At 45.5% G+C, this 13,424-nt stretch overlaps 1 protein-coding gene across 3 annotated transcripts in view; it reads left to right on the forward strand.

Moving 5' to 3' along the window:
* The window catches only part of sema6bb (sema domain, transmembrane domain (TM), and cytoplasmic domain, (semaphorin) 6Bb), a 187,653-nt gene that overhangs the window by 125,888 nt on the left and 48,341 nt on the right, over positions 1-13,424 (forward strand). For all 3 annotated transcript variants that reach the window (XM_080431393.1, XM_080431392.1, XM_080431394.1), the window contains exons 11-12: positions 9,816-9,947; positions 11,737-11,886. In XM_080431393.1, the coding sequence (XP_080287519.1) occupies positions 9,816-9,947; positions 11,737-11,886 (282 nt within the window). The remainder of the gene's footprint in view (positions 1-9,815; positions 9,948-11,736; positions 11,887-13,424) is intronic.

Here is a 13,424-nt window from a genome sequence, read left to right on the forward strand (position 1 = left end):
CGTTTGTGAGCTTGTAGATCAGCATTTCCGGAGCACGACACTGGCACACACCTAAGTATAAATCTGGTGAGAGAGAGAGAGAGAGAGAGAGAGAGAAGGAGTGATGAAAGCCATAAACCTCACAGCAGTGCTGTGTGGCCTTCTCCGCCACACTAAATGCTCGCCAGACAAATTGCCTCGGCTGGTAGCGTGCAGGGAAGAAGAAAAAAACAGCGTGACGCAGGACCTGCTGAACGAGCGACGACTACACCGCTCCATCCTAACTCCTCGCTCCGTGCGGCCCAGGAATCACTTTACAGTCGCATACCGGCTCACCACACCTATAATGACACAGTCTGCGGGACGCCTCTCTGTCCCTGCCGCGCGTGTGACTTGACACGAGGCTGAGAGGGACACGAGACGCGGAGAGACAGAACGCCGGTGCCATGGAGAGGCTCGGAGCCGACCGAATTACCAAATTATAATAATAAGATCTTCTCTTGACCAGCCTATTGGGGCTCTCTGCATGTGCACTTTTGCCGGGCCTAAGGCCTTTCCGGACTGGAGCAGGGATGAAAGCAAAGAGCTTGGGTTTCCTGCTGTGCTCCACCTCGACACAAACATCTGCGATACTCAGCAGTGGTGTAAAGTAACTAAGTACATTTACTCAAGTACTGTACTTTAGTGAAATTTTGAGGTATTTTTACTTTATTGGAGTATTTCCAGTTGTCTTTTACTACTACTTCACTACATATCAGAGGCAAATACTGTACTTTTACTCCACTACAATTCTTTGAAAACTTTAGTCACTAGTTACTTTTTTTGCTTTGATTATTATCGCAAAACACACTAACCACTTCAGCCCTATATACATTTAAAAATATTTTGAATACATTTTGAACTTGTGAAATGGGACATTATGCATAACGAGTACTTTCTACTTTTGTACTTTAAGTATAGTTTTATCCCATACTTTTGTACTTTTACTCAAGTACATTTTGAAATCTGGACTTTCACTTGTAACAGAGTATTTCTACATTGCAGTATTGATACTTTTACTTAAGTAAAACATGTGAGTACTTTTTCCACCACTGTTACTCATACAGGAGGTGTGCAGCAGGGAACTGGAGACAAGACAGCGGAAAGTGAGAATGTGAAACAGAGAGAGAGAGAGAAGGAGGGAAGAGGAAGGGAAAAGCAAGAAAAGGGGATGAAGAGGTATCTAATATGCTTCGGCGCTTTATTTAGAAGGGAAAATAGGGAGGCAGATGTAAAGGGAGAAGGAGAGAGGAGGTCAAGAAGACCTTGGGAGTGCAGTGTTGGCATCTTTATACCGTTCTGCTCTGGGGGCGAAGCATGAGAAACACAGAGCAGAGCCTCATGCGTCTTAGATATATTAGTATGAGCTTGAAATGACCATTAGGGCCTAGAATACAGCTGCAGGACTGGACTAAACTGGCTCATTAGGTCTCAATGGGGCTTAGTTGGAATGCATAGAAAACATTCCGTGCAAAGTGGAATTCCATGTAAGGCCTTCAACGGTTTATCCCACTTTACAAGCCAGGCCCGGATGCTCTAGAAAGGGAAGGGATTGAAGCGTGTGTCGTCTTTGCCAAATATAAATATGAATAATGAAACTGGAGGTTAATAGCAACAACACACTCGAGGTTGTGTTATAGTACCGCGATAGTGGCACTTGTGTGCTGATCTACGACCACAGAGAACAAAGTAGTATAGGCAATTAGTATAGCTAATTAGTTGGGTCGTTATGAAGCCACGTGACCGTCTGCGTAAACACAGCAGATGAGGGGGACATCGGGAGGACAAGGAGAAGGCGGGGAACAGGTTCACGGGTGACGGGAGAAACAGGAATCAGAGGGAGGATGCGCAGATGTGCTGGCTAGTCCCCCTGGGTCTGTAGCAGCAGTGGAGCGCATCATTAGGTGGGAAACTGGAAATGGGGGAATATGTGTGTGTGTGTGTGTGTGTGTGTGTGTGTGTGTGTGTGTGTGTGTGTGTGTGTGTGTGTGTGTGTGTGTGTGTGTGTGTGTGTGTGTGGCAGGTGTGCCGTGTGGAATTCTGGGCACCATGATAACACATCACACACTAGAGCCCCAACATTAATCAAACAATAACATTCTACAAACCATGGCATCTTTGTGGGTTCCCTGTCTGCCCAGGGCCCCCGGAAACTTCTTAACATTTCATCCCTGTTCGGTGCCCTGGCGGGAAGGGAACGGTGTGTGCAGTTGACAGGAGAGTCAGGATTTCATTGAGAATATATTATACAAGTCACCGAGGCGCTATAGCTAGTCCCCTTAGGCCGGGGGCCGGTAGAAGAGGTTTCAGGGAGAGAAGAGGAGCTAACAAGAGGAGAAGTCTATAGGAAAATAAGGAGATTTCCGTTGAATGAACACAAAAGGCAGCGGCAGGGTCGTGACTGACGAAAGCCGAGAATGAGAATGACAGAATAATACAGCAGGGAATGAAGACAGATGGCAGAGTTGTTGGGGTAGTCGTAGAAAGTTTAGAGGTAGATAAACAGATTATCATGGAGAAGAAACACAAAAAAAGAGAGAGTTTGAGATGGGAGGATGTGACAGGTTTTAAAACTTCTTCCTGCATGCTGCTCTAGTATCATTCTAAGGTGTCATTTATGTGGCGGGGGGTTGTGGTTGAGAAGGCTGACGGTGAAGCAAGTTTCCACTTTGTGGAAGCAAGTTGACCTCTTTCACTCCAACACTGACTCCATACAGAGGCAGCCTAAATGCCTGTCAGTCAGACACTGTAAGAGAGAGAGAGAGAGAGAGAGAGAGAGAGAGAGAGAGAGAGAGAGAGAGAGAGGAGAGAGAGAGAGAGAGAGAGAGAGAGAGAGAGAGAGAGAGAGAGAGAGAAGAGAGAGAGAAGAGAGACGAGAGAGAGAGAGGAGAGCGAGAGAGAGAGAGAGAGAGAGAGAGAGAAGAGAGAGAGAGAGAGAGAGAGAGAGAGAGAAGGGGGGGCGACAGATGGAGACAGAGCAATAGACAGGCTGGCAAGTAAGAACGCAGAGGAGACAAGCATCAAGTGAGGAAACAATTAGGAATTTACTACTGTACACTTCCCCGTACGACACATAGCGAAAATATGCCGATCTACAAGCTCACAATGCCACACGTGACACGATTCATTGTGAGCTTGTAGATATTTTAGCAGCTTTCGTTAAAAATAATTACATTTGGGGAACATTTTTGTCCACAATAGGGACACCAGGGTTAACGTGGTTAAAATGTGCATTACAGCCGTGGACGAGGATGATGAGGGTGGGAAAATAAGCCTTTTTTAAGCAGCACATAATGAACAGAATATGAAGAGTGAAAAATGCTTCCGTCAGACACAGGGCCTTGCACAGTAAAATCCTCGGGGCCCTGTTAGTGTTAAATTGACTGTCAAAATGGACCCAGATGGATCCGGATAGCACTGAGGATATGACTGTGTATGTACAGTACAGTAGCACTGAGCAGGTGACCCCGCAGAGAGGCGGTGGGGGTGCAACCAGGCGGGCGTCAGTGAATGGCTGGGAGCAAATAGACGGGGGAGGCCTTGTCGCATCCCTTCCTATGAATGCTAAGTTCCTGGAGGAGTCGTTCTGAACAAGCCGTTCTGCGACCATCAGAGGAGCAGTCAACAGGAACATGCGTCACAGGGAGATAGGGGATACGGGGGCAGGCCTGCTTATAGGGTCCCCCTGTGAATGAGAGTTGAGTCAGTGTAATCTGTTTTTTCAGAGAGAGAGAGAGAGAGAGAGAGAGATAGAGAGAAGAGAGAGAGAGATGAGAGAGAGAGAGAGAGAGAGAGAGAGAGAGAGAGAGAGAGAGAGAAAGAGAGAGAGGGAAGTTTATTTGCATAGCAAAAAATCAAGGCAATTGAATATGCTTCAGTTTTAAACAATTGAGCATTGAGAGAAATGTTGGAAATGAACCCATAAAAGCACAATTGAATAAAATAGCTGCATAGCTGTTTTCGGGGAGTTTGTAAAGAAGACCATTCCAGACCATTAACCATTAGAGAGAGAGAGAGAAGGAGAGAGAAGAGAGAGAGAGAGAGAGAGAAGAGAGAGAGAGAGAGTGTGTGTGTGTGCGTTTTGTGCGTTTGTTTGTGCGTGCGTTTGTGCGTTTGTTTGTGCCGTGGCGTGCGTGCGTGCGTGCGTGCGTGCGTGCGTGCGTGCGTGCTGTGCGTGCGTGCGTGCGTGCGTGCGTGCGTGCGTGCGTGCGTGCGTGCGTGCGTGCGTGCGTGCGTGCGTGCGTGCGTGCGTGCGTGCGTGCGTGCGTGCAGGCCTACGTGCAGGCCTACTGTGCGCCTAGCAAGCAGAGGGTGACTCAGCCTCTCTGGTTCTCTATGGACACCAGAAGCATAGATCCTTCATCACTGATACCTCTTACTCACTCTCACTGACTGATACTCTTACTCACTCTCTCTCTCTATTTTCTCACGCACGCACGCACACACGCACGCACGCACGCACGCACGCACGCACGCACGCACGCACGCACGCACGCACGCACGCACGCACGCACGCACGCACGCACGCACGCACGCACGCACGCACGCACGCACGCACGCACGCACGCACGCACGCACGCACGCCACTCCAGACCACCATTAGTCAGTGGGACATACAATACTGCATTGTACAGTGTACTTTTGCATGTTTGGAGAAGGACAGAGTTGTTTTTACTCTTCTCCTCTCTTCGTCCTCCACTCTGTTGCCTTCTTTCTTCCCAGTGATGCTGTGCTTCATTAGCTACTTCTTTCTTCCTTGGTGGTGCTGCACTTCATTAGCTACACTACATCAACCATGGCCACCATGGTAGAGAGACAGAGAGCGGGTCTGTCTCTCAAGCCCATGTGTTTCTACAGTACACTGGAAATTTTTTTTAATAGTTGGCCAAAATTATTTAATGACTGTAGTTGTTAACAATTTAACAAATTACAGTAGGCATAATGTGCATTATCTATTTTTACATAATGTGTATGTACATTTACGCTAAGTGAATAATGTTGTGAGGGAAGTCTTTTTATACGAGGTGACATGTGCCAGTGAGCATGGTATTGTTTAACCTTTTTTTTTTTTTCTCCGAAGTTTGTTATCGTTATTCTTCCTGGCCTGCTTGTTCATGAACCTTATCGTATGGTAAAGTAGCTATTCCACAGCCATCTTGGCTCATACAAGTTGCAAAATATCATATATGATAAGGCATAAGATATGGTACTTGGTGAAGGGTAGATATGAACAACCATAATAACAATATAATATAATTCTGCCACAATTCGTCCTCACCACCTCCAGGTTCAACATTTTTTTTTTGTCATCGTATTCCCCATTTCTGAATGCGGATGGAGGAATTTTCCTTAGCATGGAGGTGAAGAGTGTATGTCAAGCCGCTTGCGGTGATTTATCCAGGGTTGGATAAGGCACACAAGCGCATTTTTACCCATGCTGCTTTACACTGACTCATATTTCTATTCTAAACCACAAAAAGAAAAAGAAACACTACTACACAATTCGTTTCTATTTTGCACAATCTTCATGAATAAAATACATGGAACACTGCCATTCAAATGGCTAAACTTACATTAACAAGCACATCAGACAGATAGCCTAGAGCGGCACAGGTACGCTGTTATCTGGGACAGCACAAGTTTCCACTGGGCTGCTCTAGTCCGCAACTGCTTCATTGATCACCCACAATTTTCAGTTATTTATCTCCCACAATACTCTTATTTTCTCACACTCAGTCTGATTGAGGAGTTTGTTTCTGCCTGAGATGGAAAGTCTATGAGCATAAACCGTATGCACGGGTACCACTGACTGCAGGCTATGGAGGACACGAGGTGATATACTGCAGCTGCTGAGGCATTTCAGGCACATTCACCATTCTAGGAGATACTTCGCCTGCTGCTTGGCCAGGGAGAACATTGTTGATGAGGTCTTGTGGCCAGACAGGAGCCAAAGACAGGATGCAGCCTAGTTATTTATTTTTCCTTTTTTTTTTTTACTGTACAGGGCCTAGTTAGTGTGGTTGCCCGAATGGGCAACCAGACTATAGTACTCTACCGACTTTATTCTAGATAAACTTTTTTCTTACTCGCTATTTCTCCCACAGTTTATTTTTCCCAATTTTGTGCCATATGTCATAATGACCGGCTTCATCGGGAATAGACTGCTTGTACTTTGCTAAGAGATTGGTTGCATAGTTTTATGCAATATGATATTGATTTATTAGTGCATTAAATTTCCCCATCCACTTTAATGGAAAAGTGAAAAAACTCCCATTCAAGTATTTTTTTCTCGGAAACCGTAAGGGCTACAGTTAGACTTGGAGGGGAGGTTAATAGTTTATTGCAAAATTATTTGAAAAAGAATCAAACCAGTCAGCCACATGGTGGCGCTATAACAGCCCACTTTACGTTTTGGCCTATAACTCTTGAACCGTAGGTTGTAAAATCAAATTCTTTTCCCCTAGATTCCTTGGGTCATGACGCAACTCCCCATATAGGCCACGCCCATTTCCGTTACGATAGATTTTCCGCCATTTTGAATTTTCTTCAAAACACACTTTTATCTCCTCCTCCTACAGATTTTGTCCAAATCTCACAGAAATCGGTACACATAATCTCTGGACCCATGCGATAAACATATCCAAGCGGAATTTTGATAGTCTATACCGTTCGGCCGTAATTGGATTCCAAAGTTAGCGGGAGGGGCCCGTTTTACAAAAAATGCCTAAAATCGCGAACGAAACGTCCAATCAATCCCAAATTTGAATCACATGTCGAGGATGGTTTACTCAACGAATCCCCAAAAGCATTTCCACTTTGACCCATAGGGGGCGCCACAAATGCGCAAAATGTAACCGTTTGACACAAAAACATGATTTTTGGGGGGATCAGTTCTCTCAAAAAGAAAAGCAAGTGATCTCAGGAGTGACATGACAATGTCATTGGCCCGCTACATTTGTGGGAGGGGCCTTTTTCTTTAGTGGGAGGGGCCTATTTCCTCAAATCAAAACGGCACGTGTCACGAACGTGGGATCCGATCGGCACCGAATTCGAATCGCACGTCGCGCGGCCTCCAACGGTAATCCTCCCGGCGTATCCCTCACGTCCCGGCGGCCGCCTGCGAGCCGCGACCGGCGTCGGCGCAACCACACTTTGCAATTTCCCAGAATTGCGACCCGTCTAGTTTCTGTTTGTTCTGTACAAATTATTTGACACACCCAGTTGTGTTTGCTGAGATGTAGGCTACAGTAAAGAAGACATTTATTATTTTTGCTATACATTATTTCAGGTTTCAGCTTCTCAAATGTGAACACTATTATATAATACTTTCTACTAGTCCATCCATACCAGGGGATGTGAGCACGCATGTGCACACTTGAGACTTTGGACCTCAAGTGGCACTACAGATACCATAGCCACTGGCAAAAAGGCTAATAAGCAGCTTAAAATTTTTAAAAGTTACAAATTCATTATGTACCAAACTAGAAAGGTGCGCTCAGTAGTGCACAGTTCTCTACCAGGAGGCATGCCGTAATAACAATGGTTGCATCCAGTGAAATGACTAGAGCCATGAAACAGTAGCATGGCATGTGATTACCAGTTGTACATCCTTTCTACTGTCATCCATCATCTCTCTCTCTCAGACACATTCATTGTCTGCATCTCTCCCATCTTTCTGTCAGATTGCTGCCATAAAAATGTGAGCCGTTAAGTGTGATTGTTAATGCCATGTGTCAATTATGTTTGTACGACCATTCAATCAAAGGTTGCGATTTTAAACGTAGGTGTTGGGTTTTCGCTGCCTCAGAGTCACTGCGCGAGTGTGTGTGTGTGTGTGTGTGTGTGTGTGTGTGTGTGTGTGTGTGTGTGTGTGTGTGTGTGTGCGCGTGCGCGTGCGCGTGCGCATGTGTGTGTGTGTAAATCACTTGAGATGGAGTGAGAAAAAAGAGAGAGATTATCAACCCATACACACACAACACATTTAACTACTTAAATTCAGTATGGATGGCTCAATCAAATCATCAACAAAACAAAAAAACTTCAAATCCAGCATACTAGTTTGGCCACATGTGTCTACATTTCTGTACATGGTTTTACGATGGCGCTGTATTAGGCTTAATTAGTATTGGTGCAAAGATACAGACTTTGATCACTTCAGTTCCATTATTACCTCTTTCTGTTGGAACAGTTGGAACAGTACAGGCCATCTGTTCTTGAAGTAATGCTGGGTTCTTGGATGACTGCCTCCTGTCATCTGTAGGCAAACTTGCAAGCCTTTTTGTCTGCGGCCGGTGACCTTTTCATTGTTCCTTGTCCCAATCTCTGTCAGAAGTTCTAGGCTCTCTTTTTCCCAGGCTGTCCAGAGTCTCACCAGTAAGGAAGGATGGATAAAAGTGAGCCCCAGCTCATTTTGGCCTCTTGCTTCACTTTCTTAGCTGGGAAAGCATCTGTAGTAGCTTTAGATTACAGGGAGTTCACTGACAGACCTGGACACCCCTGCAGTTGAGTTCTGTATAGTTTCCTATCTTGTACTTCAGTCAGTGTTTCCAACAGTGGCAACCATATAATGACCCAGGTTCTTTCAAACAATGGTGCTTTTTTAATTAAAGACTCTGGAACTGTGCAGAAATGTACATTTATTTGTTTATAATGTATGTTTATTTATGTGTGTGTGTGTGTGTGTGTGTGTGTGTGTGTGTGTGTGTGTGTGTGTGTGTGTGTGTGTGTGTGTGCGTGCGTGTGCGTGTGCGTGTGTCCTTGTTGATCGTGGGGACACGGTTCTGGTCCTCGGACTACAATTAGTTTTAAAATCAATTATTTACAGGTTACATTTAGGGGTATAGTGAAGGGTTAAGCTTAGGGTTGGTTTTAGGGTAAGGGATTTTGAGGTTATGTTGTGGCCAGGATATGGTTCAGGGTTTGGGGTTTTAATGAACATGTTTTATTTAATGTCCCCACAAAGATAGTAAGATACAGTAAGCATGTGTGTGCTTGTGGACCATGGGTTCTCCTATGAGCAATGTTCCGCTCAGAGTCGGTGGTTCCAAGTGTATTAAACAGCCTCGAGAGGCACAGTAGGGAGTTTAACTGGAACATGTTGTAGGGTTCATTTCTGTTTTACGAGAATCCTCCCTCTTCTTTTTCCGAGAGGGAGAAGCTTCAATGACTCATTTCCTATTTTGTTTTATATTCAAGGAATTCAAGCCAAAGACTTGTCATGAGTCTAATCTGGCTATTGGGTCCATCGCATATCTCTGCTTCGCCCCCACATCTTATCCTGTCATTCTACCGCTCTCAGTTCCAATTTAATTGTGTTCAAGCATTCAAAACCCCAAATATGACTGGTTCAAATCCAATTTGTCATCTTTATTTTGCTCCCCTCCCTGGGAAAAACGCACGCACGCACGCACGCACGCACGCACGCACGCACGCACGCACGCACGCACGCACGCACGCACGCACGCACGCACGCACGCACGCACGCACGCACGCACGCAATTCACCTCCTATTTTATCCCTTTGTCATCCTCTTCCATTGTCATCTCTCTCTATTATCTGGTTATTCATACTCTCCCTGTGTACCAGCAGGCAATGCCTACTTGAAACAGAATTGACATGTAATTCAATTGAGAATATAGACTAATGGATGACTCTCTCCCTGTCTCTTCTCCCACCTCTCTTTTTCTATCGCTGTACCTCTCTTTCTGTACCTCTTTACTATCTCTCTCTCTCTCACTACGTCCATCTCTGTGTCTCTCTCTCTTTCGGTGTCTCTACCTCTCTCTGTCTGTCTGCAGTATTCCTGGTTCAGCAGTGTGTGCGTTTGACATGGAGCAGCTGGCTTCAGTGTTTGATGGGAGGTTCAAGGAGCAGAAATCTCCAGAGTCCATCTGGACAGCTGTTCCAGACGAAAACATCCCCAAGCCAAGGTACAGATGTGCTGTAATAGCTTTATTTACCTCCATAGACACAACAAGTTCAGAGCATTATAGTATATAAATTAAGCTACACTATACAATTTTGTATTCATCAAGTTAAGTTTGTAATAAATTGCACCTACTGTACTGGCAATTCAGTACACAAAGTAGTTTCGCTGCTAGAACTTTTTTTTTTTTTTTTTACAAAAACATCTACTGACGCACAAACTTGAACACATCATCAGTGTTCATCATCACAGAGGCTGATCCTACCCCGGCCTGTGTCCAAGTGGCATACTACTGCCCCCACTGTCTCTTGGGGGCTTAGGGTGGCTGGTTAGATGTTAGCAGCAGGTGTTGGCGACACTAGGAGGCTCTAGGCACTGTGGGTTGCCTCCCGGCCTGGCTCCTCTTTCGTCTGATCAGAAGTGGGCATTCTCCTGTGCGGTGTGTCGTCGTTGCTGCTGGGCAAGAACATCTCATTCTGCATTGATGGATTTTTAAACCCTCCTTGCAGGTTTTACTGCAGTCTGTAGCTTTTGGGTTCTTCCTCACAGAAGAAGTTGTTTGGGCTGCCAACCCTCTCCAGCCCGGGTCGCCGTCTCTCCGGCCGTCCTCTGTCTCTCCTTAAGTGGTCTGGTACGACCAGGCTCCTCAATTAACCACTTAAACCCCATACTTAGTTGACCGGAGTCCCCCAGGGCTCTGTATTTGGTCCACTCCTTTTTTCCCCTCTATGTGACGTGTTGTGAGCTTGTAGATCGGCTACTTTCACTGAATGTTTGCCTTAGAATAGGGACGCTAGGGCACATATTGTTATGCCTAAGGGACTTGATTGTGAGCCGACTTGCAACCACTTGCAACAGAATCCTAAAACTGTGGTTTGTAACCTTATAAAACTGGACAGTCCACACCCAGGCGCCGAGCCACGACCCATTGCTGTTTCCATAGCAATGGTATTGTCACAGTCCCTCCGGGATATGGGATATAAACAGCAGACAGTGACTGTGACTCATCAAGGTGATGAGTGGAGATCATCGTTTCCATAATGCTGCATGTCAACATAAGAGATTAGATTGTATACTCTTATACATACATAAATATGAAATAACTGCACGCTCTCCCTTCCTTTCTCCCGTTTGCTCGCTCTATTTTTGGGAGAGAGAGAGAAAGAGAGAAAAAGAGAGAGAGAGGACAGCATGTGTATCGTTACAATGGTAGATGTGTATGAGCAATATGTTTGTGTGATCAAAATGTGTTACAACTTGTTTCTTGCAATTGGACAAGTTGAGTGTCTTGCAATAAGGAATGGCACCGTACTTTAGAGAGGACCCTTATATGGAGAGGATTTTGAAAAAAGGCTAAATGTTCCTTTAAGGTTAGGTTAGGTTTTAATTTAGACCATAGGACTCTGGATTTATACCAGACTGAGATAAAATGCTTCCTGTGTTGCGTCAGGGTAAAAACGGTCCCCTCTGCAATGTTCTTGCAGTCTTCTCCCCGATTCAATGGCAGTGTAGGCCTGTAGCATTGCTGTGTTCTGCAGATGGAGTTAATTTGAGTTCTGGTGGAGATTGATGGGTTGATGGGTGTGTGTTGATTGATAGCGCAGAGGAATTACTGCTCCCAGCCGCTACTGTGCCAAACTTGCAAACTTGTATATATTGCACAGTATATCATAATGTTGCATCATCCATGTTACTGCCTTTAATTAAAGGAGAAGAGCTCCTTGTCTGGTGCCAAAACTGCTGTGAATCAATGGTGTCTCCTTAACCCCCCCTTCCCCTCCCCCCTCCCCCAGGCCCGGTGGCTGTGCTGTCCAAGGTTCCAGGTTCAATTCGTCCAACGCCTTCCCGGACGAGATGCTCAACTTTGTTAAGACTCATCCTCTGATGGATGAAGCCATCCCTTCTCTGGGACAGAGACCATGGATAGTCCGAACCATGGTCAGGTGAGGCTGCACTCATACATACACTACATACACTAACATGCGCGTGCGTATGTGTGCGTATGTGTGCGTGCGTGTGTCTGTGTGTGTGTGTGTGTGTGTGTGTGTGTGTGTGTGTGTGTGTGTGTGTGTGTGTGTGTGTGTGTGTGTGTGCGCGCGTGCGTGCGTGCGTGCGTGCGTGCGTGCGTGCGTGCGTGCGTGCGTGCGTGTCTCTGTTTGTCTGTCTGTCTGTCTCTCTCTCTACTCTCCCTTCTTTCTATCCCTGTCTGTCTGTCTCTCGTCTTTCTCTCTCCCTTGCTCTTTCAGTTCAGGTTCATTTTTACACTCAGAGGTAAATTAACACTGAGCTGAAGCCTGTGTTGTTCAGCTGCGCCCCCCACCCCCCCATTGTTCAGAAAACAAACCCATTTAGTTGACTGATATTATTAATGACCAAACGCCCAGCGTAATTAGTTTGTTATGCAAATGTGATGAATATTGTTTGCTCCATGGGATTCATTTCATTATGCTGAGATTGAAGAGAGAATGCCACGCAAGGCATTTGAATACACTGGAGCCTGGACAGCGTTTTACATCTTAACTAGTCACCCATAATGCACTTAAATGAATTGAAAAGCTTCCCGTTGGGGTGATTCATTGGATACATGGATGAATGAATGACTGACTGGAGTGGACAGATAGAGGAGTAAATTAATGACAGACCATCTATTGCATGGTCGGTGTTTTATATCAGCCACTATACATTTTGGAACTGCCATAGCTGAATGGTTAGAGAGCCTGCCTGGGAGGCAAAGATCCCATGTTCAACTCCAGCCCTCAGCAATGTGTCAAAATGAGCAAGACACTTAACCCCTCCCCGAGCGCTTCACGCCAACAGCTGCTCACTAGTCCTAGGATGGATAAAATCCAGGACAAATTTCACATACGTGCAAATATACAGTGACAAAAAACACCCCAAGGAGTGGGGCCCAAATTATTATTATATTATTGTCTCACCGCCTAGCGACCAGAGGTCGCATTGCGACCTGTGTCGGTGGCCCGTCAAATGCTAGGTTAAGGTTTTTTTAACCAATCACGTTGCTTATAGGTCATGTGAGGGGGTTGACCTTAGCTTTCAAAATTGCCGTGTTCCGCGAGACATAAAAGGCGATAGCTCTTGTTACATGAGTTTTATTCCAAGATTAAGTTTTTGCTCTACTCCAAGAATCAGTACAAAAAAAGTGTTTTCAAATTAAACCCATAATTTATGCTGATTAACCAGTATTGATGTTTTAAAAATCTTTATTTAATCAGAGGAAGTCGGCTGAGCACGGATACTCTTGTACACCGACAGCCTACTTAGTAACACACATTCATACCATGGCACGGCAAGTCCCTTGTACAACGGCTATACCATCTGTTGATCTCTGAGCTCCACTTGAGGGTTCATTCACCCTTTGCTAAGCTCCGCCCCCACCGCTCCGCACCCTTAAGGTGGTTACACACCGGCGAATATGCGAATATACACATAATTCGGACTCGTTCCAAATAATTAAAAGACG

This window comes from Gymnoscopelus braueri, assembly GCF_963280865.1.
Source record: "Gymnoscopelus braueri genome assembly, chromosome: 6".
In the NCBI taxonomy this organism is placed as follows: domain Eukaryota; kingdom Metazoa; phylum Chordata; class Actinopteri; order Myctophiformes; family Myctophidae; genus Gymnoscopelus; species Gymnoscopelus braueri.